General features: G+C 44.2%; 3 protein-coding genes across 3 annotated transcripts; 1 reads left to right on the plus strand and 2 right to left on the minus strand.

Annotated features, from left to right (window-relative positions):
* Nucleotides 1-3,866: 3,866 nt before the first annotated feature.
* LOC123122057 (uncharacterized) lies at nucleotides 3,867-6,347 on the plus strand. Its single transcript, XM_044542190.1, has 3 exons — nucleotides 3,867-4,087; nucleotides 4,709-5,462; nucleotides 5,578-6,347. The coding sequence occupies exons 2-3, from the start codon at nucleotides 4,765-4,767 to the stop codon at nucleotides 6,158-6,160; spliced, it is 1,281 nt and encodes a 426-aa protein (XP_044398125.1). The 5' UTR covers nucleotides 3,867-4,087; nucleotides 4,709-4,764; the 3' UTR covers nucleotides 6,161-6,347.
* Nucleotides 6,348-11,257: 4,910 nt separating this feature from the next.
* LOC123122058 (uridine kinase-like protein 1, chloroplastic) lies at nucleotides 11,258-16,850 on the minus strand. Its single transcript, XM_044542191.1, has 14 exons — nucleotides 16,496-16,850; nucleotides 16,302-16,393; nucleotides 15,884-15,953; nucleotides 15,678-15,796; nucleotides 14,846-14,942; nucleotides 14,656-14,735; nucleotides 14,329-14,523; nucleotides 14,163-14,246; nucleotides 13,986-14,046; nucleotides 13,259-13,319; nucleotides 12,740-12,833; nucleotides 12,567-12,639; nucleotides 11,904-11,986; nucleotides 11,258-11,823 (listed from the first exon to the last, which is right to left on the minus strand). Exons 1-14 carry the CDS (start codon nucleotides 16,710-16,712, stop codon nucleotides 11,677-11,679), a joined length of 1,473 nt encoding a protein of 490 aa, XP_044398126.1. The 5' UTR covers nucleotides 16,713-16,850; the 3' UTR covers nucleotides 11,258-11,676.
* A 785-nt stretch (nucleotides 16,851-17,635) lies between these two features.
* Nucleotides 17,636-21,471, minus strand: LOC123122059 (ribulose-phosphate 3-epimerase, cytoplasmic isoform). Its single transcript, XM_044542192.1, has 8 exons — nucleotides 21,231-21,471; nucleotides 20,507-20,511; nucleotides 19,364-19,426; nucleotides 19,163-19,269; nucleotides 18,990-19,087; nucleotides 18,254-18,346; nucleotides 18,112-18,153; nucleotides 17,636-18,000 (listed from the first exon to the last, which is right to left on the minus strand). The coding sequence occupies exons 1-8, from the start codon at nucleotides 21,345-21,347 to the stop codon at nucleotides 17,845-17,847; spliced, it is 681 nt and encodes a 226-aa protein (XP_044398127.1). The 5' UTR covers nucleotides 21,348-21,471; the 3' UTR covers nucleotides 17,636-17,844.
* Between the last annotated feature and the right edge of the window lie 6,337 nt (nucleotides 21,472-27,808).

Consider the following 27,808-nt stretch of genomic DNA (forward strand, 5'->3'; position numbering starts at 1 on the left):
AATCCCAGGCTATGAGACAAAGATTGGATACAAGAGATAAACTAGGGTTTGAGAGGAGATGGTGCTGGTGAAGATGTTGATGGAGATTGACCCCCTCCCGATGAGAGGATCGTTGGTGATGACGATGGCGATGATTTTCCCCTCCCGGAGGGAAGTGTCCCGGCAGAACAGCTCTGCCGGAGCCCTAGATTGGTTCCGCCAAGGTTCCGCCTCGTGGCGGCGGAGTCTCGTCCCGAAAGCTTGCTTATGATTTTTTTCTCGGACGAAAGACTTCATATAGCAGAAGATGGGCACCGGAGGGCCACCAGGGGGCCCACAAGGCAGGGGGCGCGCCCAGGGGGGTAGGGCGCGCCCCCACCCTCGTGGCCAGGGTGTGGGCCCCCTCTGGTATTTTCTTCGCTCAGTATTTTTTATTATTTCCAAAAATAACTTCCGTGGAGTTTCAAGACTTTTGGGGTTGTGCAAAATAGGTCTCTAATATTTGCTCCTTTTCCAGCCCAGAATTCCCGCTGCCGGCATTCTCCCTCTTTATGTAAACCTAGTAAAATAAGAGAGAATAGGCATAAGTATTGTGACATAATGTGTAATAACAGCCCATAATGCAATAAATATCGATATAAAAGCATGATGCAAAATGGACGTATCACTCCACCACGTCATCTTTCAGATCGGGGCAAGAATAATGGGGTCGTTTCCGGCCTGTTCCCTCCATGGAGAAGATGATCGAACAATGGCAGAAGGAAGGGTCAAGGCAAATGGAGGGATGAAGAGCGTGCGACAGCAGTTCCAAATCGAGAGGGAAAGGCGAAGAGGCGGTGGACGGTTGCCACGGTACACGAAGAGGCGCCTGGGGAGCGAACAGTTGCCACAGAGGTCACACACTGACGACAAGGGCCGAGTGAACCGCATGCGTATATCGCACACACCTTGATCTGGCTGACCGTTTCTTTTGTGTTGCCTAATCACAAACAGTTCATCCGAGTGAACCGTATGTTGTATATCGCACACACCTTCATCTGGTTGCCCGTTTCTTTTGTGTTGCCTAATCACAAACAGTTCATTCGAGTGAACCGTATGCTGTGTATCGCACACGCCTTCATCTGGCTGCCCATTTCTTTTGTTCCTCCTCATCACAAACAGTTAAGTGAACTGAACCGTATGCCCTTCATCGCACACGCAACTAAAACCTGAACCGTGTTTGATGCATCTATCATCGCAAACGTTTTATACATTTCTGACGGTTTTCATACACCACCGTTTGCGATTATTGCCTCGCACATAGTTTCTCGAAGGGTCTCTGATCGTAATGTCACGTTAGCAGCATCCTGCAGTAGTGTAAGTGCATATAGTGCCCCTTAGTGTTTTTGGTGTATTGAAGACTTATAGGTTAATGGACTAATGTGTTTGTGAGTGTACATAGGTCTATAAGTCTATGAGGAGTTTGATATTTACGATGAAAGTCGACCCCTAAAAATGAATGTCTTCAGCTGAAGACTTTGGTTTTCTTGAAGACTTTGAAAGTGCGGAAATTGGTGTGACCTTGAAGACTTGATATTCATGCGAGGATTATGAAGCATGAAGACTTTTGTTTTCGTAGTTTCATTTTCTCTTTCTTGAGTCATAGGAAACACCGTACTGTTAAAGGGGGTAGAGGTAAAACTAAGGAAAAGTTTCCAAGTGATGCTCATCTCAAAATCCTACACCTACCCAATCCTTTCGAGTGAAGCCATTGGAAATCTCATACAGTTCAGTCAATTTCTTCAGTGACAGAGACGAAGATCTTCTAGTCTCTGAGGAATTTGTTCTGACTGAGGAGTTAGGAATTCGCCAGTGCGGATTGCCTACAAGTGAGGAACATGATAGCTCTGAGGAATTTGATACTCAAATTTCCGACCATTGTCGTGCTACACGCCAGCTGTCCCAAAATATCTACCCACCTAACGGTCATATCATTGAAGGGCATTTATGTCTTATCATGTCGGGTTGCTCCCTAGGCTATAAATAGCCGCCCCCTACAACCACTAGTTGGTTGGCTGCTCCAAGAGAAACTGACACTTGTCATTGAGAGCATCCCATCCTCCGAGGACTTTGAGTGAAAATCATCAGTGAGGAAAACCCAAACACCTACAAACCCAAAATGATTGAGCATCACTGAAGAGATTGTGCCTGTGTGGAACCGACGCTTGTTACCTTTGAGGATTGTGCATCCTCCAGACGGTTAGGCGTCATGGTCTAGAGCATCCAAGAGGAAATTGTGGATCGCCGAGTGACTGAGTCTGTGAAGGTTTGGAAGTCACATGAAGACTTACCACGAGTGATTGGGCGAGGTCTGCGTGATCTTAGCTCAAGGAGAATACGGTGAGGAATGTGTGTCCTCGGGTTTAAATACCTAGTCGCTCCAACCAGACGTACGACTGTCACAACAGTTGGAACTGGTCTACCAAATCATCATCTTCACCAAGCTACTGGTTCTATTTCCTCAGTCCTTTCATTTCCTCATTCATGTGTTCATGTAGTTGATCGTTACTGTTTGAAGACTTTGACTGAAGACTTTCTCAATTTCCTCAATCCTAATTCTTCAGTCACTTTGTCTTCAGCCTGCTTATCATGTTTACACGCTACTTGTGCTCTGTGTATGTTTCATTTCATCATGATGTCTATGCTACTGCTCTGTTATGCATGCACCTGAGTACTTATTCCGCTGCAAGTAGTTCGTGACTTAGGAAATCCTCAAGTTGAATTTCTCAGTGACGAATTTGTAAAAATCGCCTATTCACCACCCCTGTAGTCGATATAACGCACTTACAGACCTTTAGTCCCGGTGGGAGACACCAACCGGGACTAAAGGGCAACTAAAGGTTAGACCTTTACTCCCGGTTGGAGACACCAACCGGGACTAAAGGGGTTCTCAAAGTTTCAAACTCTACCCCCCCCCCCCCATCGCCATTTCAGTTTTGAAAAAAAAATGATAAAAACTTCAAAAATTAAAATCCTTCGAGATGTAGTTATGTTACTACATCTACTTGTTAGGAAAATTAAAAAACATAAATTTCGACATGTCACCTAGATACTTCAATGGCACCACAAGTATCCATGAGTTAATTATACGATACGCATCAAACAATTTCAGATTCATAATACTCAATCCAACACAATTTCAGATTCATAATACTTGTCCAACATTTTTTAAATGCTTGATTAACAATTTTAAATACTTGTTCAACATTTTTTTCAATGCTTGATTAATATTTATATACATGATCAGAAAATTTCATCATTTCTTTATAAACGGTAAACATTTTTTCTATACACGTTTAACATTTTTAAAATGCTTGGTTAACATTTTTCAAATACTTGTTCAACATTTTTTTTAAATGCCTGATTGACATTTTTATATACATAATCAAAAAAATTCATCATTTTTTAAATGCATGATCTACATTTTTTATACACATTTAACATTTTTTTAAACAAATGTTCAACATTTTTTCAGATGCTTGATTAAGTTTTTTTAATACAAGATAATTGTGTTCATACACATTGGTTTTTTATACATTTTTCTTATACGTGATAAACAATTTCTTGATACACAGTTAACATTTTTCAAATGCTTGGTCACCATTTTTAAAAGTTTTTTTAGTATTTTTTAATTAATATACATATATATGGTATATTTTAAAGTATAAAACAAATAAAAAATAAAGTAAAAAATCAGACACAGAAACGTAAAAAGAAAAAGAACAAAACGAGTCTTGGGCCTCTCGCGCTGCTGGGCCGGGCCAATTCGTCCTCCCCTTCAGCGAGATCCGGCCTAAAAAAAAGATTATCCGCTAGAGGGTTATTATATTTATAGGGGAAACAAGAAGCAGAGAGTGAGAAAACCTAGGCGTGCTATGCGCCGCATCGCACCCAAAATCTCCCTCCGCCCCCCTCCGCCCTCAGTCAGACGCTCCGGCTGCCCCTCCCCCTGGCCCGCCTACTCCGCTCCTCCGCCGGCCACCAAGTTCTCCTGCTGGGACTGGGGACCCTAACTAAACCCGACGAGCCGTAAGAGCTCGCCGCTGCTGCCTCAGATCGCCTCCGCTTGGTAATTTCTCTTTGCAGATCAGATCTCGATGCTATTCCTGGCTATCAGCTAGTATTAATGGGTAGGAATTCAGAGATCATACTAGCACAATTCATCAAAATGGAAACATTTTCTGCCTTCAAATAAAATGCTTGCTGCGTAACAAGATAGGTTAGGATGAACATAATTTTGTGAGCTAGGCACTAACCTGCTAATTATTTTGCATCTCTTTTTTGTCTGATTTATCTTTTTATACCTGATAGTTCAGCCTGGGACATGTTTCATTCCCCGCCCCGCCACATGTTCTCAAGATAAATCAGAGCAAAGTAGAAAAGACAAACTCATGATCCAATCAAGTGGAGCTACTGTGCAAATTTGAACCTCTGGAAATTTTCTTCTTATTGAGTTTCATTGACAGTGCAAAAATACGGAATTGACAACACTAAAACATGACTTCTTTAATGTGGTTGATAGGCTTTGTTGTACTGCAGCCTTGTTACTCGTATTCTGTTCTGTACTTTATTATGTAGCAGATTATTTAGGGCAAGTACGAGTCTGTTCAATCCCAACTCCACCTATGTGGTTCATATAGCTGCCACTGATTCAGAGGGCATTGCTTATTTTGTTTCTTTCGGAATACAGGTAATGGCAGAGCTTTGCCGAGAGGAAGGTTCATAATTGATAAGATATCAGAAAAGATGGAAAACCAGGACGTCATGCTGCCTCAAGACGTGCTTGCAGACGTCCTACGTCGTATTGCACTACGCGACCTTGTCATATCCCGCTGTGTCTGCAAGGCCTGGTGCACCATCATCGATGCTCGCCACCTATTTCCAGCTGACCTCCTTCCACACTGGGTAGGCGGTATAATCATCAATTTCAACGACTTGATGTTGTCAGAATTCTTCTCTCGCCCATCGACAGGCCCCTTGGTGTCTGGCAACCTCAACTACTTACCTTCCACATCTGTCGTCAAGGACCATTGCAATGGCCTTCTCTTGCTTGATGGCTACGTGGTTAACCCCGCTACAAGACAGTGGGCGGAGTTGCCACCGTGCCCATCTCTGGGGCTGGAGTCTTTTGAAGGAGAGCACCTTGTATTTGACCCAACCATATCTCCGCACTATGAGGTGCTGGTAATCCCCATTTCTCCCAAGTTAGACCGTGATGTCAAATTGGATCCCACTGTAGAGGAATTAGAATGGCCAGCATCATTATGCATGCTACATGTGTTCTCGTCAAGGACAAAACGATGGGAGGAGAGGCGCTTTGTTCGGGAAGGGGAGGCTGCTGGGACAATTGCGGACATGCGATCGACTCGGCAATATTATCAGAACCGTGCTGTCTACTGGCGAGGATCACTTTACGTCCATTTGCCAAGCCACTTTGTTATGAGGTAACTGCTCACTCATGAAATATCATTTTTTTTATTGTTTAACTACATATCAATGAAAATTTTATCCAGTTATATGATTTATTACTAGTGTTTCTCAATGATTTCATTCTTGCAGGATATCATTGTCAAACAACAAGTATCAAGTAATTAAACCACCGAAAGGGAGAAGCACTCTATTTGGGAAAGATATGCTTTATATAGGTAAGTCAGAGAAGGGGATTTATTGTGCACCTGTGGATAACCCGGTCCGGGTATGGATCCTTGATGAATCGTGTGGGCAGTTGGAATGGGTGTTGAGGCATAACATTTCCCTTCACGTTGACACTGACGAAAGCAGCAGACCCTGGACATTACAGGATGTTAACTATTATGAAGGCTATGGTGAGGATGCTAAAGATGAAGCAATAGCGCGGCAGAAATTTGACTGGGATTCTGACAGTGATAATCTTATTGACCCCAAAAGCATGGCTGATGACGAGTCTCCTTGTTATACTGGTATACTTGGATTCCATCCTTTCAAAGAGGTTGTCTTCCTGTGTGTCGGATTGCAAAGAGGGCTGGCATACCATTTAGATAGCTCGAAGGTCCAAGAGTTGGGAAACATATTTCCCAAATGTTATGGCACATCGATTGGTATCCAGCCATTTATAAAGGAGTCTTTCATATACACTCCTTGCTGGATGGAAGAGTTTCCATAGAGCAATCAATTTAACTCATCTTCTCTTGTTGATAAGCACAGCGTATCTGAATAAGAGATCTAATAGTCAACTTATGTCTGATTGAGTTTCTTCTGGTCTATTGTATGTCAAACATTGACCGGTCATATCTAAGCCTCATTGCTGCAAGTTTTTTGCGTTTCGAGTAACATCAATTAGTGTTTACATATGTCCAAGTTGCTGAACCAATGGAAGCATGTCGTTGTGTGTATTTGCAAACGTTGCCAAGAGGTTTATATGAGTGGTACTGACACTCAAAAGAACTGTGAGTACCACTCATAAACCTCTTGGCAACGTTTTTTGAGTGTGTATTTGTTGCATGCCCACTGGTTTTGTGCTGTCCGGTATTGCTTCCGTCCAGCAACGTCCCATTCTTTTTTTTCCTTCAGCTGTTCACCACTCACCACAATCACTGTTTAGCTCTCGGGCATATGACACGGTTGCCGAGTTTCTTTCGTTTGCCGAGTTCCTTTTACTTGGCTCACAGCATTGTCCTGTCTTTGCCGTGTTCTACCTTTGGCTGAGTGTGGCTCTCGGCGTACAACGTACTCCTATTTGACGAGAGCCCGAGATTTGGCTATCGGCATAGCTCAAAGCACTTGGCGTAGACAGTTTTTCCAGTAATGATCATTAATGCTTACATGTCCCAAATTGCTGAACTAATGGAAGCACGCCGTTGTGTGTATTTGCAGCACGTTTGCAAACATTGCCAGGAGGTTTGTATGAGTGGTGCTGATACTCAAAGGAACTGTGAGTTTTATATATGGAGCACATCACTATGTTACAGGTTGTTACTTGTTAGCACTCACCACAATCACTGCCCCCTACCTTTCATTCGGGTTCACTCACAGACAATTATTCTCCATGTCTAATCTCCTTTTCGATAGAACAGGCAGCCCAAAGAGAAGCCGATCAATTTCCTATGGATCTTGTAGGTTGGAGGATAGGAACATGCACAACTCGAAACAACCTACAAGTTGTTTGGATTTATCAGTTTCCACTCCATCTCGCCTCTCCACGTGCGCTCAGGCCCCCAGGTTCTTTTGTGTCCCTGTCGTGGGAGTACGGAGGAGACGCAGATCGGCGGCGACTAATGGCAGCTTCCGCCTCGATGGGATCGGCTCGGTGAAGGGGAAAGGCAAGGAAGGAGATGAGGTTGATCTGGAATCAGCGATGAGAAACATGAACCAGAAGGAATCAGAACTCTGACGTTTTCGTAGGGGAGGAGTAGCTGCGGAAAAGCCGAAGATCACATCAAACCGCACCGCTCTAGTCTAGTCTATAGCATCTTGGCATACAAAATGGTACTACATCGATCATTTATGCTCATTCTGAGACGGTACTGTTGGTACTCCCACCCCGCGGCCCGGCGATCTTGAACTGCTTCCGTTCATCCAGGAGACTCCGGAGCAGGCCCAGCTTCATGGGCAGACCCTTGAGGCAGTTGCCGTGGAAGGTGCAGAGCTGCCGGAAGTCCTTCTTGTGCTGGCAGAAGCTGCCGAAGTAGGCCGTGTCGACAAAGTGCAGCACCACGCCGTGCCGCAGCGACAGCTCGTGCTTCACCTTGTCGAACACTTACTTGTCGTGCTGGCCCGGGTGCGCCCTCCTCGCCTCGTACCACCCCTTGAAGAAGGCGACCGTCCTCGCGCTCGGCCTCGCGTACGGGAACCCGCCGTTGGCATTCTTCCACACGTCGTAGGGGTTGTCGCCATAGAACTGGTCGCACGAGATGGCGACGTCGGCGCCCACCGGCACCCGCAGCAGCGGGTTCCCAAACCACACGATGTCCACGTCCTGATCGATCGATTGATGAAAGAATTCAGATCAAAAGATGATATACATTTGCAGCAGGATAGTACATCCACATGCATGGTGCAACGTCGGAAAGATTTGGGGACATGAATGTTGCAAGCACGTATCATGTGTGTTGCACCACTCACCGTGAAGACGAAGGAGTAGCCAAGCTCCAGGACGCGGGTCTGGAACTTGTTCCTGACCCTGCTCATGTACTCCCTCTTTGCCTTGTAAGGCTTTTTTTGCTATTGGTGATTTAAAAGCTCTCAGGGCATCTCTAGCCGATTTCCTAAATTTTAGAGGAGTAAACGGCCAAGTAAACTTTAGAGGAGCACATTTGCTCCTCTAAAGAAATGACGTTCAGAGTCGATCTCCTAAACTTAGCGGAGTAAAGAAAAAAGTCGGTTAATTTTTGGCCACCGAAATAAATTTTACTCTTATATTACTTTACTAAATGACATCGTGGTTACATACTTCACCGATTCTTCGCTAAGAGAACCAATCCAAAAAAAACTACAAGAACAATTAGACACTTTAATAGAAACCCAAGTGCCCTAACTGCTCCCACTAGTTCGTTTATTACATTTTCTATGTCTTCACTGCCAACATTGTTGCTTTTCTCTACTAGCTTCTTGAGCTTGCACACTTCGTTCTTCTTCGCCTCCACACAATTGGACATTGCGCCGTCTCTAGTCTCAACTCTAACAAGTAGTGCATGAACATCTAGCAAATTTCTCCATAACAATATATCAATGTACTCTTCTTCTCAATACCAAAACTCGCATCCTTCTTAATACAATATTGTGAGCAAACAATAAGTTCCACATGGCGACAAATCTGAAGAACAACCGCAAAATAGCCACTCACCCCGTCCTTTTCGCACTTGAAGAACACCCATACGGAAAGTTTCGGCGTGCTCAAAACTCGGTGTAGCACCAGCAGCGGGTAGTGGTTACACTCGATGACCGGCAACCGCAAGCCGACGAGCTGTTGGGCTAGTGCTGAGCCCGACCGACGGCCGGATGTGGCTATGCTGGTGGTAGGTCGACGAGTGAGATCCGAGTGCCGAGAGGAGGAGGACATACCGAGATGTGGCCCAGAGTGGTTAAGGGGGCTATGCGGTTAAGTCCTCGCCGGATCCACCAAAAATGCAATTGCACCGGCGGGTGAGGCAGTGCCGAATGCACCGTTGGCGATGAGGGCCATAGATCTGCCGATTTACACGTCAATGGCAGCGAGAGAGGACCAAATCGGGGTGGTGAGGAGCGCGGCGGGTCCTACGGGTGGTCAGTGGTGGTGCGTGGTGGCTAGCGGAGACAAGAAGGGAGGCACCGAAGTAGATGCGACGCGAGGGGTGGGTGCGGACGAGGGATGAATGGGCATTTTTTACTGGGGGGGGGGGGGGGTGGTCGGCCAAGTAAATATAGGAGTTCGTGATGCCGAGGAGTATAATTGTTTTTCTCCTCTAAACCTTATATGAGTTCGGCTAGGTGCAACTAGAGGAGTAAACTGGAAATTTTACTCCTCTAATAGTTTTTAGGGGATCGGCTAGAGATGCCCTCAGATGGACTACATGGAATTTTGGATAAATAAAAGGTTTTGGCCCATGTTAAGGGGCGATCTTGTTGAAGAGGTGCCGCAAGCGGTGAATACATGCACTATTCCATCAGGATGGAATGATACTGTGATTTGTGATGATCCCCAAGGACAATTCTCTAGAAAAGGTATTCCAATTTATTGTAAAAATGGTGGCAACTCGTTTGAAGGTTTTTCTGCTAGAGATTACAAGTCTGACTTGGAGTGCTTTTGTGCCTAGAAAAATGATTATAGACAATGTATTAGTGGCTTATGAGTGCTTCCACACAATAAAAAAGAAGCGAGAAGGCAAAGAGGGTCTATGTATTATTAAACTTGAAATGCATAAAGCTTATGGCAGGGTTGAGTGGCCTTTCTTGAAGGAGATTATGTTGAAACTTGGCTTCCAGAAGATTTGGGTCAATTTTATTATGCAATGTGTATCCAGTGTGAATACCATGTTCGGTTTAATATGGAAGAAAGCGCGGGTTTCAAGCCTACAAGAGGTTGGGAGAGAGATCTTATATCTTCTTATCTACTTTTGTTGTGTATGGAGGATCTGACTGCTCTCTTGATGCATGCGGATGAGAATGGGAATATTTTTCGAGTGAAGGTTTGCATAGATGCCCCCGCTATAACTGATCATTCTCTTTGTTGATGATTTGTTGATCGTCATGAGAGCTAATATGTGTAATGTTGAGACTTTAAAGTCAGTTTTCGATTCTTATTGTGCCTCTTATAGGCAAATGATGTTACATATTGGGATGAAGATCTGGTCAGGCAAACATTATGGCCAATTGATGCACAATGGGTCCTCGCAATCCCTCTTCCTCAACACGACATGTCAAAATTTGTCGCTTGGAGTTACATGAAAAATGGGATATTTTCGGTTCAATCAACTTATTTTGTGGAACGGGAACACCAATATGGAAGGAAACTGTGACATACTAATGGAATGGGACAAACCACAGTTAATTCTATTTGGTAAGATTTGAAAGCTATCTTGTCCAGCAAAGGTAAAACATTTTATTTGCCATACATTGCATGACACCCTCTCATGCACTGGCGGAGCCACCGCAAGGCCGAATGGGCCATGGCCCGCCCAGCTTTCTGGAGTTTATACACTAAGTTTTTTTTTTTACTTCTAGGCCTTGGAACACCAGCCCCAAGATGTTTCCTTCTGTTTGGCCGGCCCAGCCCGCCCAACAATGGGCTTGAAGCTCCGCCACTGCTCTCATGTCTTGTTATGCTTGCCAAAAGACATCTCAAAGTCTCTCTTGCTTGCGCCACAAATATGTGGTCTGTTGATTATTATTATTTTTTAAAGAAGGAACATGTGGCCTGTTCTTTTGAATGAAGGTAGTCGCATGCATGCTGTGGACTGCTCCGGTTTGCCAAGGCTAAATACGGTTCAATCTGTTGATGATCAGGAGCTTGTTTCCTGATACGGATTGTGCATTTTTCTTCTACAGCGATTGCTAGGATGATGGATGCGATTCAGCGAATTTTTTCTAGCGAGATCTCAGTCAACTGAGACTTAACCAAGTGACCAAATATATAAAAATGAAGAAAGAATAAATTTAAAATAAAAATCTGCATGGACCTCTAGATAAAATCTCACGAAGATAATCAACTGAGACTTTGTTAAGCCTTTAGCAATCCCGTTTTCTCAGAGCAACTTTTAGATTTGGCTTGCTTAGAGGACTCACATTTCTCCAAATGTTAATTGTAACATCTGACATCAAGAGGTGCAAACAGGTTTGACATAATTTTACACAATAGCAGCGAAACAGCTAGTGATGGGCACTTGGACATTTAAGGCTCAATCATGTGTTGCCTCAGCTGAAGCAGCACAGCAACAGAGATATTCAAATGAAACGAGCTTGCAATCATTCTACTACCTCCACTCAGGGCTAAGGCCAGACAACTAGCTCCAGCAATGGCTAGTGACGGATATCTAACTCTGGAGTCTAAAAATATTCATGCTGTATCTTCTGATTTAACATCTGTTTCCCCAGCATGTATCCTCGGTCCAATTGATGCTACCGCCGATTGTACCATCATTCCTCTGCAGTCTCCAGCGATGAAGTCAGCTTTTGCACAGGCATCGATAGCAGTACGAGCCGCCATCAGTTGTCTGTGCCGAAGTAGCGATCACCATACTCTCCCAAACCTGGGATGACTCTGAATTCCTCGCTCAGCCCGGTATCTATCTCTGACGTTACAAGCTTCAACTTCGGAAATCGCGTACACACACATTGAATCCCTTCGGGTGCCTACAAGGAGTTGAAAACGGGCTTGAGTGACAAAGAAAAGGGACAAGGAGTAAACTGATTCAGTATGCTAACAGGTTTACCGAGATGAGAGTGAGGAATATGATCCTCTCCTCAGCAACACCTTTCCTTCGAAGAAGATCTATAGCTTGATTTGCTGAGTTCCCTGGGGGAAAAAGGCAACACTTCAGTCACGAACAAATCGGGTAAAAACTGGTGCAACATCAATTCAAAAAAGGCAACTGCACATGGACGAACGAATTACAGATTTGTGGATCTAAAGAACAATAATCATCTACGAATCATGGAGTACTATATATGAGTAGAAGCATATCTTCCAACGCAAACGATGTAGCACCAAACTTCCGCTATTTATTGAGAACACGGTTAAATATATTTTACATGAAATTTACCAAATCCAAGGCATTTCCCAACAGATAAACCAACAATGAAAAGTTTATTAAATCTTTAATTTTATGCATTAGTAAAGGAAAAATTATCACTGGGTGAGATTTGGTATCAGGATATATCTCATAACACCCAGATACGTTTCTGTGAATGCATGCCATACATATAACTGCATCAAATTAAAAGACACTCATATATATTATCATACAAAAGCATTACTTTCAATAAGAAATACAATTATAGGGTGTGCCAAGCGAAACTTTTACTAGCACAGCCTAAATCACTTAACTTTAGCGCCAACAAATAAATGAACAGGAATAGAGGCAAGCAAAACTGACCTGTGCCAAGCACCGGATCCAAAAGCAGAACATGCCGTTCATCTATATCCATTGGCAGTTTGTGGTATATGAGCTAGATGCAGAAAGTGTATTATAGTTATTGACATTGGAGACCATAGAAACTTCAACCATTTTACAGATTTATCAACAAGTCATTAATCACAAGATCTTACTTGCTGTCCATTATCTCCAACACGATGTATCAAAATTTTGCCAATTTTTATTCCTTTACAGCAAGCACGCAATGCATTCTCCATACTTTCACCACTGCAGTGACAATGCGGAATTTGTTTACAATAGTGTTGTTATCTCAATATATGTTAAAAGAATAGGTGAGAAAAAACATATGCAACATGGCTGGTATGTAAAGAGTAAAGTGTGACTATTTGGTATTCAGAGACATCAGCTCATCATGTCGAAATAAGACTCTGGAACTATAAAGCTATCTTACAACTTGCAAGACAATGGCAGAGAGAAAACAAAAGGTCCTACATGCCAGGACAGAACAGAATGTATACTCATAAAAATTATCTTTTGCAGTATTAACTAGCATCTCTAATTAAAATGAAGAACTTCTGTTCAAATATAGTTATTACTAAATGCAGTCTGCATGCTTGTTGTTCACAAAAATTACTTCTGTCAATGGTGTGTGCTGTTGTGTTGGGTTGATAATAACTATTTTCAGTGATTACCTTCGGACAATAGACACTCCACATAGCTTCTTGCAGAAATCAACTCCCGTATAAACAGATCCTGGACAAACAAGTAGAGCATCACGTAATGTTTGGCACAAATAAATAAATACAAGCATGTGTGCACCTAGCATTACAGAAAACAACAGAAAACATATAAATCTATGAAAATGGCCAGAGCTCCAGGTTTCCAAAAGATAACTTTTTTATGCATATTAAATCAGAGCATCCAAATTCAAATGTTTGCATCAATTTTTTTTTTGCTGTTTTCAAGGAGTACTAATTTATTGGCATATATAGCTAGGTGACAAATTCCACAGCTCGGTAATGGCAGAAATAGTAGTATGACCCCATGTCAACGAGCTTCAGTTTCCACCTAATGGCAGAAATAGTAGTATGACTCTTCATATTAACAAGCTTCAGTTTGTACCTAGTACTGCATAACATCACAGCTACAAATCAAAAATAATCCTAGTGGGGGATAAACTCTCCATATCAACAATTTTCAATTTGTACCTAGTACTGTGTAATATCAAAGATATTAATCAAAAATGTAATTCGAGGGGAAATAAGATACTAGCATTCAGCGAGGGGAAATGATCAAACAACAATTGTTCTAGGAAATCAATCAAAGTCAAAAACTTCTCGACGGAACAGTACTTGAAATGCAAAATCGAAAGGTGGACAACTAAGTGAAAAAAGATACGCAATGCCATTTGCAAACTACCTGTTGGAGTAATAATCTGCTTTTCTGTAAATGGCAAATGGCCCAAACCATGCTCAACTACCTAACATGACATTATTCAAACAAACAGGAGACCAGTTAAATCAATCTAAAACTCAATGCAATTAACTCAGCATAAAGTTGATAATAAGATAAAGGCTATGGAAACAAGAGATGTACCAAACGTATTAATCGATCTGAATAAAAGACAAAGTCAGGTGTAGTGATATCCCTATCACGAATCAGAGTATGCATTCCTCGGATCTGACAAATTCATCATAAAGGCAACTTCAAAATACAGTGGAAAACAGTATAATGCTTAATCAATGAAGATGATTAACTTTACCTGGAAAGTTGATTGAACTACAAAGACGTTTCGGAAGACTTTGCACAAGTCATGCATACCAAGCTTTGTACGAATATGTTGAACGATCAGGTCAATTGCAACATGGTTATCACCTCCGCGTGGTATGATCACATCAGCATATTTCTTTGAAGGCAGAACAAAATCATCAAATGCTGGCTTCACAAACCTCCCATACTGAGATGCCAAAAGAATTGCATATTACATCACAGGCATTCACATATCAAGAAACAAATAGACAGAATCTTCTTGCAAATCACAAGGATAAAATCTAAAATAACAGCAGAAAATCTACAATAGTTAACCTACCTGATCAAGCACCGAGCTAACATCTCTACCTCTTTCAACTGTATCACGCCTTATTCGCCGGGCAAGCCTAATATCTGCATCTGTTTGGATACACCATGGATGCAAGAAAGTGAACAAAATTTTAGCTACCAGCACAAAAATTATAGAGAACAAGTCAAATGCTTAAGTACACTGTACACGTAACACAGACCTGTGTCCACAAAAATTTTCATGTCCATCAGATTGCGAACCCTTTGATCATGGAAGACTAAAATGCCCTCCAAAATAATAACATCTGATGCATTGACCTTGCAAAATGAAATTTGACGTCATTTAGTTGGCGAAAAGGTTCATGATTAGACCAGTTTTCCTACTTGTCCAGTACTTCCAACTAATAACCATCTCGGTTGACGTTTCCAGGTACTGATAGAAGCCAGCAAACATAATACTGAAATATAATCATTCTAAAACTTACAAACTGAAATAAATATATATCAAGATATTCAATAGTACTACTTCAAGGAATTGTATTCTTTATCACAGCTTAATACAGTTTACTTCAAAATTAAGAATACAGACTGCATAAGTTCACAAGTCAGACTAGTGCAGAGTTTTGGAAGTAGTTTGCCTGTTCATACAAATGTCTATGACATGATCATAAAGGGTGAAAAAAAAAATCAGTGACTAGCAGAATTCCTTGCAAGGTTGTAAATTATATCAGGCTGCAAAAATGTTGCACGCATTATGCAATAAATTTTCATACCTCAAAGCAGTATTATTTTCCAATGTCTTACACAGAAAGCAAATAACATGCCCTGTACTTTCAATATTTCCCATAGAAAGCATAGGCTTGCACTCTACCGTACAATATACCAGATGGTCATATAGTTGTACAGATAGAAAAAAGACTTCACCCAAAGTTATCGAGAAATTAATTCTCAGAAAGAGTTATTGAAAAGTCAAATGAGCTTGACTCAAAATGGTAAACACAGGAAACTTCTTCATGCCAACAAGTTCATAAGGCATAACTGATTGCTACCAACCTTTCGGAACCTTTCTGAGCACCTTCGGTGATTTTTGAAGTCATATATGGGAACATTTACAGGCAATGCACGTTTTAGTTGCCCCATGCATTCAAGAAGTTGCTCCGTATCAAATGCGTCTGTAAAGAAAGAAAGCATCTGCTTCACATTCCACGAAACAATAGACAGCTCGTTCTCTGATCACAACAGCATGAAAAGTGAAATACCAGGATGATCGAAGTTGTAGTCCTGAGCACTTGCAGATTCCTCAGCAGTTAAGCCACGGTAAAATGAATCCTACAAAATTTAAGGCCATACTGAAAATCAGGCATGTCCGGGAAATGAAATTGGTCTGCTTTTGAAATTTGCTGTAGGATTGTGTGCGACTAGCTTTACTGCGACTTCATTGTTCAGTTCTGAAGGTGCGAACAACAGCCAACCATTAGGTTCTTGTACACTCATTGCTCAGTTCCCAGACTAAGTAAAGACTATGGTAGCACGACAGGCCTTGGAATTGGATAAACTGCATCACTTGGACACGACATATACAAACTAAAAAGCATGATTCTACTGCAGGATCCCTAGCAGGCTCGTAACGCAAAGCATTTCCAATCGCAGAAGAGTAGCGACAGTTGGTGAGCAGACCTGGTTGACGAGCACGACGCGGTGGTCGTGCAGCTGCTGGATGATCATGTCGCACACGGTGGTCTTCCCCGAGGCCGTCCCGCCCGAGACCCCTAGAGAGACCACGCGAACAGTCAGTACCAGCCAGAGCTTCAGAAGCAGGGCACATTCAGCGACTGGCCAGTGGGGAGCAGGGCGCTGAAAAAATACTCTACCGATGACGAAGGGCTGCCTGAGTGAGGAGGGGGAGGCGACGTCGGCGTGGGCGTGGGCGAGCCCGTTGGCGAGGGCCGCGGCGGCGCCGGCGGAGGTGGAGGAGGAGGGGGAGGAGGGCCCGGATGGGGCGGGGAGGCGCAGCGCCTCGAGGCGGAGGCCGCTGAAGTGGGCCCCCACCGCGGACTCCATGGCGTCGTCCACCGCCTTGTCCGGCATGGTCGTCGGTCCCGCCGCCGCCGCCGCCGGTCGATCGGGATTCGTGATTCGGTCGCTCGCACGGCCGCTTCGCGGGTCCTGCCGTGACTGTTCACCCCAACCCGGATCCGCTCGCGAGTCGCGATCGGGTTTTTGAACCGACGGGAAAATAAATAGTTTCCCCGAAACGTGGTGCGTGGGGTCACTTTTGCTCGTGGAGGCGATGGGTTTTTTTTTTTGAGGGGCGATGGGTGGACTGGGAGAGTGGCGGGTGGGCCTGCCGATGGGGATGGGAGTAAACGGCGCAGGAACACCACGCGCAGGGAGCACAGGATGGCTGGGTGGGGTGGGGCCGGTGGCTGGGTGCACGATCTGATCACGCTGTTTTTTCCTTCTCAACGACAAAAAGGGCATGAAGCAATGTTGATCCGTGTGCTGCAGCCGCTCTGTCGTCTATCGGCAGTAGCGTACTCCCTCCGTTTTTTTGTCTGCATATAAGGTTTGGTCAAAGTCAAGCTTCATAAAATTTGACTAGCTTTATCTTAAAAAATATAAACATTGACAATATGAAATCAACATCATGAGATGCATCATGAAATGTATTTTCATAGTACTATATAGTTTTAGTGTTGTAGATGTTCATATTTTTTAATATAAATTTTGTGTAGTTTGACTTTGACCAAATCTTATATGCGGAGTAAAAAGACGTAGCATGAGTATGCGTGATCCAGTTTAGGGCATGGATGGATGGACAACTGATCGATCAACGTGCGATGCACATGGCTCGAGACGTCTTGGCAGTGTTGAGAAAAAAGGAGACAAGGGCCAATCTGATTCCGCTCCTATCGACAACGTGTGCCGTCTCGCCGTGTCCTCCCGTTTGGTAATGGTAGCGTGACAGGGAACGAGGAATCAGATCCAAAGCTCCAACCTGCGACGCACAGTGAACCAGAAATATCGCACGGTAGTAGTACTATGCCTTTCATGTCACTGTTACCAGCATCTCTACAAGACCCAGACTGCGTGAAAGCAAAGGATACATTTTATTCGGAATCACAAAACTGCTGACTGCCTGAGCGTCGGTCGTGCAGAGTGGTTCTAGTTTGCGGCAGAAGAAACATACGTCCGTCAGAGCGTGCTGAGCTACAGATGATCAGCTCTTGATCTGCGACGCCTCCACGCTCTTCCGCAGCGCCGAGATGACCTGTCCGGGGTCGGGCGCGCCGAACACGGAGCTCCCCGCGACGATGCAGTTGGCGCCGGCGGACGCGGCGGCGTCGATGGTGGAAGGACCCAGGCCGCCGTCGACCTACACACACAAACGATATAACGTCAGGAAACGAGACGCCGTGGGAAGATCGCCTATGGGCGCCTGTGATGTGATACTAGCTGAACATGGGTGGATCGCATTGTACTGTACCTCAATGTCGAGGGACTGGTACTTCTTCCTCAGCGTACGCACCTGGAGAAACAAATACAGGTTACAGAGAGGAAGTGGTCAGAACTATCCTAGATAAGAAACGGTAAGAGTATCGACCCCGGAAAACAAAATGGGTGGATACCTTATCCATCATCTCCGGCATGAACTTCTGGCCACCAAAGCCAGGCTCGACTGTCATCACCAGAACCAACTCTACAGGGGTTTCTGCTTCCACCTGTAAATACAGTTATTAGTAGAAATGCTAGCTAATCGGAGATCAGATGATTAAGTTTAGACAGGTCATCATAACAAAGGCCATTCATCTGCAATGGAAGATGTACTAGAGTACAGTCACATTCGGTGATGATTGTGTAAGAAGGGGAAGTGAAATGCGCCTGAACAAGGAAAACTGGATGTGCTTGTGGCACGATCATTTTGATCAACAAATTATGCTAAAAGTTAAACATAACACATTGCTACTTGAATGGATTAATGGACCAATGGTCCAGTATACGAGTGTACAACAACACTAGTACACTACCTAAAAAAGAACTACTACTTCCGACCCACATATAAGATCGTTTTTTAAGCTACGTTAGCTTGAAAAATGATCTTATATTGTGGTATGGAGGGAGTAGTACATAAATCAGCTCTGGATGAGGTTTCAGTTCTGGACACCAGAGGAGGACAAACTGGATTTTATGCATTAGACATAAAGCTAACTGTACGCGTTGAAAATAAATGCATATGAGCTCACTTCTCATGTTAGCTGTTAATATGAGAAAAAATATGGAAAATGTATTGTCTTCCAGTGGTTTTTCTTTAATTTAATGTACAACATGATAACAAGAATAATTGTATGGAGCAAATGATATTACCAGGGGAAAAACATCTTCCACAGGAGTACCAGGCTTCAATGATACACCAGGCCGCATGCCCTTTGCTTTAATGTTTTGGATGAGCTCTTTCCAGTTATCTGCACCAAGCTTTCCATAAGGCAACAAAAATCATGAAGAACCATTCGCAGATTTGTCAGCACGTGTTTATTTACCCCTGGCTACTTCTATATGGAATGTGAATCCTGAGGCACCAGCTTTCCCAAATGCCTCTACATAATCAGAAGGATTTGTGACCATGAGATGGCAGTCCAAATATGCCCTAGAAATCGAGAATAGCAGTATTAGGTGCATATAGCCTATACGAACAGAATCCATGAAAGTGAAGATAAATAAGGCAAGGAAGGTCACCATACTTGGTGTGCTTCCTCAAGCTCTCAATCACTGGAGCTCCAATAGTTAAATTAGGAACGAAGTGCCTGCGCGTGCAAACAGCCAGCTTCAAAATTGATAGTTCTTTTTGTCATCATCAAAATAGTCTATCATTAAATTTCCCAACAAGATGAATGCATTGTCCTTCAAACTTGATTCAACATATAACATAATAATGATATTCTTTTCGCATGCAGTCTTTCATCTAGGAGTTTTAGAAAGATATTCAAGAGAACATCCAGATATAGGATCTGTATGATCCTGTTGACAACAAAAAAATGACAAGATTCCCACGTGAAGAAAGACAGCGATTCATGTTGATAACTTACTTCGGTGATACCCAGTTCATAGGGGGGAAAAGGGCATCTTAAGCAAGCATTCTACTTTTCACCATCTTGAAGAAGGTATCTAATTTCTCTCCCTTATGCTCAAGGTGTGTGATCTCTGTCTAAGCAAACAAAGGGAACACCATCTCCATACTGACTGCAGATACCTCTTGTTTCATCATTAGCAACTTTGAATTTTCCTATTGTTTATTTTCAGAACGAAAGGTCGACATTCCTTTAAGTAGGCAAAATGTGAAAGAATAGTGCATAGTTTAAGCTGCTTCTTTTTCAACTTTAGTCACATGGCTATCAGGCTTATTGCTTTCCTTCTTATATACATATTTTGGAAATCATGCTCTTTGTGTGAGATTTTATTAACATTTCGCATCCATGAGCAGGATGTTCGAATAAGCAAGGTATCTAACGAAAGTAGCCAAAAATTAAACAGCAAGGTCCATAGATCGAACAGCAACTAAGAGAACATAGATGTGTGGGTTAAAAACAAAAATCGTCTAGGTAGATGTAGCTTGTAAGCATGTATACAGCGACCTGCATACTTATCTAGTTAGCTTAGCTTAAACACCCACTGCCAGCCTGCTATGCTAGCAGATAAATAAGGGCAAACATATATTTCATTATTTGAACGAAAGGCAGAGCTCTGCCTACATACTAAGAGATAGGAATAAAATTTGGCATTGGTATGTCAGAATAGTTTTTTGGCACCAGAAAGAGTCGACACAATTCAGTAACAGATCAAAATCGATCTGCCGCATCCGCAGTGGAAAGTAGAGACAAACTCACCCATCCTGCAAGGTGGAAAAGAAACAGAATGAGCATAAGGCAAATGGAATTCCTAGCTTGAATGTCCATGATCAATGCACACTATCCCTGTCTAAAAGAAAAATAAAATGGAACACAATCGTTGGGAGGAACAAAATTAACTACTAGAACACATTCCCTGAGAGGAACAAAATTAACTGAACTTGTCACATGCCTGTAACAGGCAAGTCACAGCCTTGACATGGATTTGGCTGTATTTCCGTTATATCTTTAATGGAAAGGGGATTAGCCCGGTTCAAAAAAAAAAGTCACTGCCTTAGACTAGTAAGTACCAGTACAGTTGCAGCATAGCACATCGCAGACCGGAACTACTGCGAACATGACAGCTCACGCTCATGCTCTGAACAACGATGTTCAGAGTAACCTTTCAGTAGCAGAAAGCGGAGCAGAGAAGACTGTCAACTCCGAACAAATTCTACCGAATCGCCTATGCTCACTGCAAGGCCTAGTTGTGTGCAGAAACAAGAAGCATGGCAGCTCCTCTGATTCATTCAGTGGTTCAATCCTATTATCCCTAGTTCCCTAGCATGACCGACTCCGTCACGGCGGCAAACGACTGAAGCGACCATAACAGTGCGCGGTCCAATCCTACTCCTGGACGAATCTCGAGGATTCGAGGGTGGATCAATCAAGCAGGGTTAGGAAACATGGTGGGGGGAGAGGGGACGGGAGGGGGGGATCGTACCATGACGTCCATGTGGAGCCAGTCGGCGCCGAGGCGGACCATGCGCTCGGCCTCCGAGGCGAGGTTGGCGAAGTCCGACGAGAGCATGGACGGCGCTATCTTCGCCGCCGCCGCCATGGTTGGTGCTTCCGATTGGAGGACCGGTGGTCGCTGGATGGTAGTTGAGTGTCGAAGGTGGGGAAGCGGACGACGTTTCGTTCGGGTCGCGTGACGGAACGGAGGCTGGTTTGTTTCACGCCTGTGTTTGGGGCAGGTGAGCCGCCTATGGCCCACTCGTCAGTGGCCGGAGAAGGGGCTGCTACTGCCAGGGCCAACACAATACTGTTTTTTTTCTTTCACCAACCCTTGGTTGTCGGCTCAGACGAATTATTTGTTGAATTTCATGAATAAATATCGAGACTTGTAAAAGGTTGTGAAATGAGGGGAAATACACATAAGCACTCAGGTGCTCCACCCCCCAATGCAACTTGTGGCACGTGGGTGGCGGAGGCTGCACACAAGGAGGCGTTCTCGAGACGTCACGTTGTTTCCCGAAGCCATCACCCTCACATTCCTTTACCGATCTCTCTCCCCTTTCTCCGCTCTCCCCGCTCTCACACTGGCGCCGGCAATGGCAGGACTTTGGCAATGGTTGTAAGCCCTTGCCATCTCTTTCGATTACCTGCATTCAACTCGCACTTTAGCATTTCCACATTTGATTCAAGCGTTAGGGATCGGACTGAAACAAGGGGGTGGAGGGATTGGATTTTCACATTCGATTATGTAGTAGTTCAGAAATGGCATTATCAATGGATTTTAGGGTTCATACGATGATTTTGAGTAAAGGGGGTTGGAGAATGGGGGTACATCAACCTTACAAGCACCTAAACATTCTAAACCGGCGACCTTGGAGGCGCTTGGAGCAGTGGGGCCCTGTAGCCTTGTTGTTGTCCACCACCGGCTCCACCGCAGCATCCATCATCTCCTCCTCATCGTCTTCGTCCAGAACGATGGGCCTTGCACGATCGTTTGGTGCCGCCGCCCTAACCAGCAGCTCCACCACTTTGTGGTCATCCTCCGACGCTACCGCAATGGCTGGTTGGGCATGAGGAGGCCTGACAAGCCTGTACATTTCCCATCTGGCCCTCTGAACAGGATCGCCGGACTCGGCCTAATCCATCGCCCAGCATAGTATGTCCACTAACATAGCGCCTTTCACTAGGTCAGGTATCATCATCTTCAACGGCTCCTTCATCCCCATAGCGCATGCCTCTTTTTGTGCATCTCCTTGATGCTAGTGAACTGAGAGCACACCTTCATGGTCTTGGCGAACTTGGTGTGGTCACCGAGCGAGCATCCATGGAAGAAATCCCTCCATCCAATGCCCCAGGGGGAGGGCTGGGGATGGGTTCGTGGCAATGTTGAGGTGGTGAGACAGAGCTGTGGAAGAGGATAGAAGTGAAGGAAATATGCCCTAGAGGCAATAATAAAGTTGTTACTTATATTTCCTTATATCATGATAAATGTTTATTATTCATGCTAGAATTGTATTAACCGGAAACTTAGTACATGTGTGAATACATAGACAAAACAGAATGTCCCTAGTATGCCTCTACTTGACTAGCTCGTTAATCAAAGATGGTTAAGTTTCCTGACCATAGACATGTGTTGTCATTTGATGAACGGGATCACATCATTGGAGAAAGATGTGATGGACAAGACCCATCAGTTAGCTTAGCATAATGATCGTTTAGTTTTATTGCTATTGCTTTCTTCATGACTTATACATATTCCTTTGACTATGAGATTATGCAACTCCCGAATACCGGAGGAACACCTTGTGTGCTATCAAACGTCACAACGTAACTGGGTGATTATAAAGATGCTCTACAGGTGTCTCCGAAGGTGTTTGTTGGGTTGGCATAGATCGAGATTAGGATTTGTCACTCTGTGTATCGGAGAGGTATCTCTGGGCCCTCTCGGTAATGCACATCACTATAAGCCTTGCAAGCAATGCAACTAATGAGTTAGTTGCGGAATGATGCATTACGGAACGAGTAAAGAGACTTGCCGGTAACGAGATTGAACTAGGTATGATGATACTGACGATCGAATCTCGGGCAAGTAACATACCGATGACAAAGGGAACAACGTATGTTGTTGTGCGGTTTGACCAATAAAGATCTTCGTAGAATATGCAGGAACCAAAATGAGCATCCAGGTTCCGCTATTGGTTATTGACCGGAGATGAGTCTCGGTCATGTCTACATAGTTCTCGAACCCATAGGGTCCGCAGGCTTAACGTTCGATGACGATATGTGTTATGAGTTTTGTGATTTGATGCACCGAAGGTTGTTCGGAGTCCCAGATATGATCACGGACATGACGAGGAGTCTCGAAATGGTCGAGACATCAAGATTTATATATTGGAATGTTATGTTTGGACACCAGAAAGGTTTCGGATGAGTTCTGGCATTTTCAGGAGTACCGGGGGGTTACCGGAACCCCCCGGGGAGTTAATGGGCCTTAGTGGGCCATGGTGGAAGAGAGGAGGAAGCGGCCAAGTGGTGGGGTGCACCCCCCCAATCCCAATCCAAATTGGGGAGGGGGTCCTGAAGGAAATATGCCCTAGAGGCAATAATAAAGTTGTTATTTATATTTCCTTATATCATGATAAATGTTTATTATTCATGCTAGAATTGTATTAACCGGAAACTTAGTACATGTGTGAATACATAGACAAACAGAGTGTCACTAGTATGCCTCTACTTGACTAGCTCGTTGAATCAAAGATGGTTATGTTTCCTAGCCATAGACATGAGTTATCATTTGATTAACGGGATCACATCATTAGAGAATGATGTGATTGACTTGACCCATTCCGTTAGCTTAGCACTTGATCGTTTTAGTATATTGCTATTGCTTTCTTCATGACTTATACATGTTCCTATGACTATGAGATTATGCAACTCCCGAATACCGGAGGAACACCTTGTGTGCTACCAAACGTCACAACGTAACTGGGTGATTATAAAGGTGCTCTACAGGTGTCTCCGATGGTACTTGTTGAGTTGGCATAGATCAAGATTAGGATTTGTCACTCCGATTGTCGGAGAGGTATCTCTAGGCCCTCTCGGTAATGCACATCACTATAAGCCTTACAAGCAATGTAGCTAATGAGTTAGTTACGGGATGATGCATTACGGAATGAGTAAAGAGACTTGTCGGTAACGAGATTGAACTAGGTATTGAGATACCGATGATCGAATCTCGGGCAAGTAACATACCGATGACAACGGGAACAACGTATGTTGTTATGCGGTTTGACCGATAAAGATCTTCGTAGAATATGTGGGAACCAATATGAACATCCAGGTCCCGCTATTTTTTATTGACCGGAGACGTGTCTCGGTCATGTCTACATAGTTCTCGAACCCGTAGGGTCCGCACGCTTAACGTTCGGTGACGATCAGTATTATGGGTTTATGTGTTTTGATGTACCGAAGATAGTTCGGATTCCGGATGTGATCACGGACATGATGAGGAGTCTCGAAATGGTCGAGACATAAAGATTGATATATTGGACGACTATATTCGGACACCGGATGAGTTCCGGGGGTCACCGGATATTTATCGGAGTGCCGGGGGTTATCGGAACCCCCGAGGGATCTAATGGGCCAACATGGGCCTTGTGGGAGAGAGAGGAGGGGGCCTAGGGCTGGTCACCCCCCCCCATTGGGAGTCCGAATTGGACAAGGAAGGGGGCAGCGCCCCCTCTTTCCTCCCTCTCTTCCTCTCCTTCCTTCCCCCTTCCTCCTTCCTAGATGGACTAGGAAAGGGGAGTCCTACTCCCACTAGGAGGAGGACTCCCCCCTCTCCTTGGCGCGCCCCAAGGCCGGCCGCCCTCCCCCTTGCTCCTTTATATAGGGGGCAGGGGGGCACCCTAGAACACACAAGTTGATTGTTCCAAGCCGTGTGCGGTGCCCCCCTCCATCATATTCCACCTCGGTCATATCGTTGCAGTGCTTAGGCGAAGCCCTGCGCCGGTAGCTTCATCATCACCGTCATCACGCCGTCGTGCTGACGAAACTCTCCCTCGACACTCTGCTGGATCGTGAGTTCGTGGGACGTCACCGAGCTGAACGTGTGCAGATCGCGGAGGTGCCGTACGGCTACATCAACCGTGTTGTCATAACGCTTCCGCTTACGGTCTACGAGGGTACGTGGACAACACTCTCCCCTCTCGTTGCTATCCATCACCATGATCCTGCGTGTGCATAGGAATTTTTTTGAAATTACTACGTTTCCCAACAGTGGCATCCGAGCCAGGTTTATGCGTAGATGTTATATGCACGAGTAGAACACAAATGAGTTGTGGGCGATACTAGTCATACTGCTTACCAGCATGCCATACTTTGATTAGGCGGTATTGTTGGATGAAGCGGCCCGGACCGACATTACGCGTACGCTTACGCGAGACTGGTTCTACTGACGTGCTTCGCACACAGGTGGCTGGCGGGTGTCAGTTTCTCCAACTTTAGTTGAATCGAGTATGGCTACGCCCGGTCCTTGTTGAAGGTTAAAACAACACATACTTGACGGAATATCGTTGTGGTTTTGATGCGTAGGTAAGAACGGTTATTGCTCAGCCCGTAGCAGCCACGTAAAACTTGCAACAACAAAGTAGAGGACGTCTAACTTGTTTTTGCAGGGATGTTGTGATGTGATATGGTCAAGACATGATGCTAAATTTTATTGTATGAGATGTTCATGTTTTGTAACGGAGTTATCGACAACTGGCAGGAGCCATATGGTTGTCGCTTTATTGTATGAAATGCAATCGCCATGTAATTGCTTTACTTTATCACTAAGCGGTAGCGATAGTCGTAGAAGCAATAGTTGGCGAGACGACAGCGATGCTACGATGGAGATCAAGGTGTCGTGCCGGTGACGATGGTGATCACGACGGTGCTTTGGAGATGGAGATCAAAGACACAAGATGATGATGGCCATATCATATCACTTATATTGATTGCATGTGATGTTTATCCTCTATGCATCTTATTTTGCTTAGTTCGGCGATAGCATTATAAGATGATCTCTCACTAAATTTCAAGGTACAAGTGTTCTCCCTGAGTATGCACCGTTGTGAAAGTTCGTCGTGCCGAGACACCACGTGATGATCGGGTGTGATAAGCTCTACATTCACATACAACGGGTGCAAGCCAGTTTGCACATGCAGAATACTCGGGTTAAACTTGACGAGCCTAGTATATGCAGATATGGCCTCGGAACACTGAGACCGAAAGGTCGAGCGTGAATCATATAGTAGATATGATCAACATAGTGATGTTCACCATTGAAAACTACTCCATCTCACGTGATGACCGGACATGGTTTAGTTGATATGGATCATGTGATCACTTAGATGATTAGAGGGATGTCTATCTAAGTGGGAGTTCTTTAGTAATTTGATTAATTGAACTTTAATTTATCATGAACTTAGTACCTGATAGTATTTTGCATGTCTATGTTGTTGTAGATAGATGGCCCGTGCTGTTGTTCCGTTGAATTTTAATGCGTTCCTAGAGAAAGCTAAGTTGAAAGATGATGGTAGCAACTACACAAACTAGGTCCGTAACTTGAGGATTATCCTCATTGCTGCACAGAAGAATTACGTCCTGGAAGCTGATACGTCTCCAACGTATCTATAATTTTTTAATGTTCCATGCTATTATATATTCTGTTTTGGATGTTTAATGGGCTTATTTATACACTTTTATATTATTTTTGGGACTAACCTATTAACCGGAGGCCCAGCCCAAATTGTTGTTTTTTTGCCTATTTCAGTGTTTCGCAGAAAAGGAATATCAAACGGAGTCCAAACGGAATGAAACCTTCGGGAACGTGATTTTTGGAACAAACGTGATCTAGAGGACTTGGAGTGGACGTCAAGAAATCGCCGAGGAGGCCACGAGGTAGGGGCGCGCCTACCCCCCCAGGGCGCGCCCTCCACCCTTGTGGGCCCCTCGAGGCTCCACCGACCTACTTCTTCCTCCTATATTTTGGATACTGTTCAAAATATAGCATCATGTCTTGACCATATCACATCACAACATGCCCTGCAAAAACAAGTTAGACATCCTCTACTTTGTTGTTGCAAGTTTTATGTGGCTGCTACGGGCTGAGCAAGAACCGTTCTTACCTACGCATCAAAACCACAACGATAGTTCGTCAAGTTAGTGCGGTTTTAACCTTCTCAAGGACCGGGCGTAGCCACTCTCGGTTCAACTAAAGTTGGAGAAACTGACACCCGCCAGCCACCTGTGTGCAAAGCACGTCGGTAGAACCAGTCTTGCGTAAGCGTACGCGTAATGTCGGTCCGGGCCGCTTCATCCAACAATACCGCCGAACCAAAGTGTGACATGCTGGTAAGCAGTATGACTTGTATTGCCCACAACTCACTTGTGTTCTACTCGTGCATATAACATCAACACATAAAACCTGGCTCGGATGCCACTGTTGGGGAACGTAGTAATTTCAAAAAAAATCCTACGCACACACAGGATCATGGTGATGCATAGCAACGAGAGGGGAGA

Source organism: Triticum aestivum, chromosome 5D (genome assembly GCF_018294505.1).
Source record: "Triticum aestivum cultivar Chinese Spring chromosome 5D, IWGSC CS RefSeq v2.1, whole genome shotgun sequence".
NCBI lineage: Eukaryota > Viridiplantae > Streptophyta > Magnoliopsida > Poales > Poaceae > Triticum > Triticum aestivum.

Coding starts and splice junctions, on each gene's coding strand:
- LOC123122057 (XM_044542190.1), top strand. CDS start 4,765: ATGGAAAACCAGGACGTCATGCTGCCTCAAGACGTGCTTGCAGACGTC. Junction 5,463..5,577: donor CCAAGCCACTTTGTTATGAG/GTAACTGCTCAC, acceptor TCATTCTTGCAG/GATATCATTGTCAAACAACA.
- LOC123122058 (XM_044542191.1), bottom strand. CDS start 16,712: ATGCCGGACAAGGCGGTGGACGACGCCATGGAGTCCGCGGTGGGGGCC. Junction 14,943..15,677: donor GCTCAGAAAGGTTCCGAAAG/GTTGGTAGCAAT, acceptor TCATTTTGCAAG/GTCAATGCATCAGATGTTAT. Junction 12,834..13,258: donor GGAGTGTCTATTGTCCGAAG/GTAATCACTGAA, acceptor TTGTCACTGCAG/TGGTGAAAGTATGGAGAATG.
- LOC123122059 (XM_044542192.1), bottom strand. CDS start 21,347: ATGGCGGCGGCGGCGAAGATAGCGCCGTCCATGCTCTCGTCGGACTTC. Junction 18,347..18,989: donor TGGAAGATGTTTTTCCCCTG/GTAATATCATTT, acceptor CTGTATTTACAG/GTGGAAGCAGAAACCCCTGT. Junction 18,001..18,111: donor ACCAGTCCCTCGACATTGAG/GTACAGTACAAT, acceptor TTGTGTGTGTAG/GTCGACGGCGGCCTGGGTCC.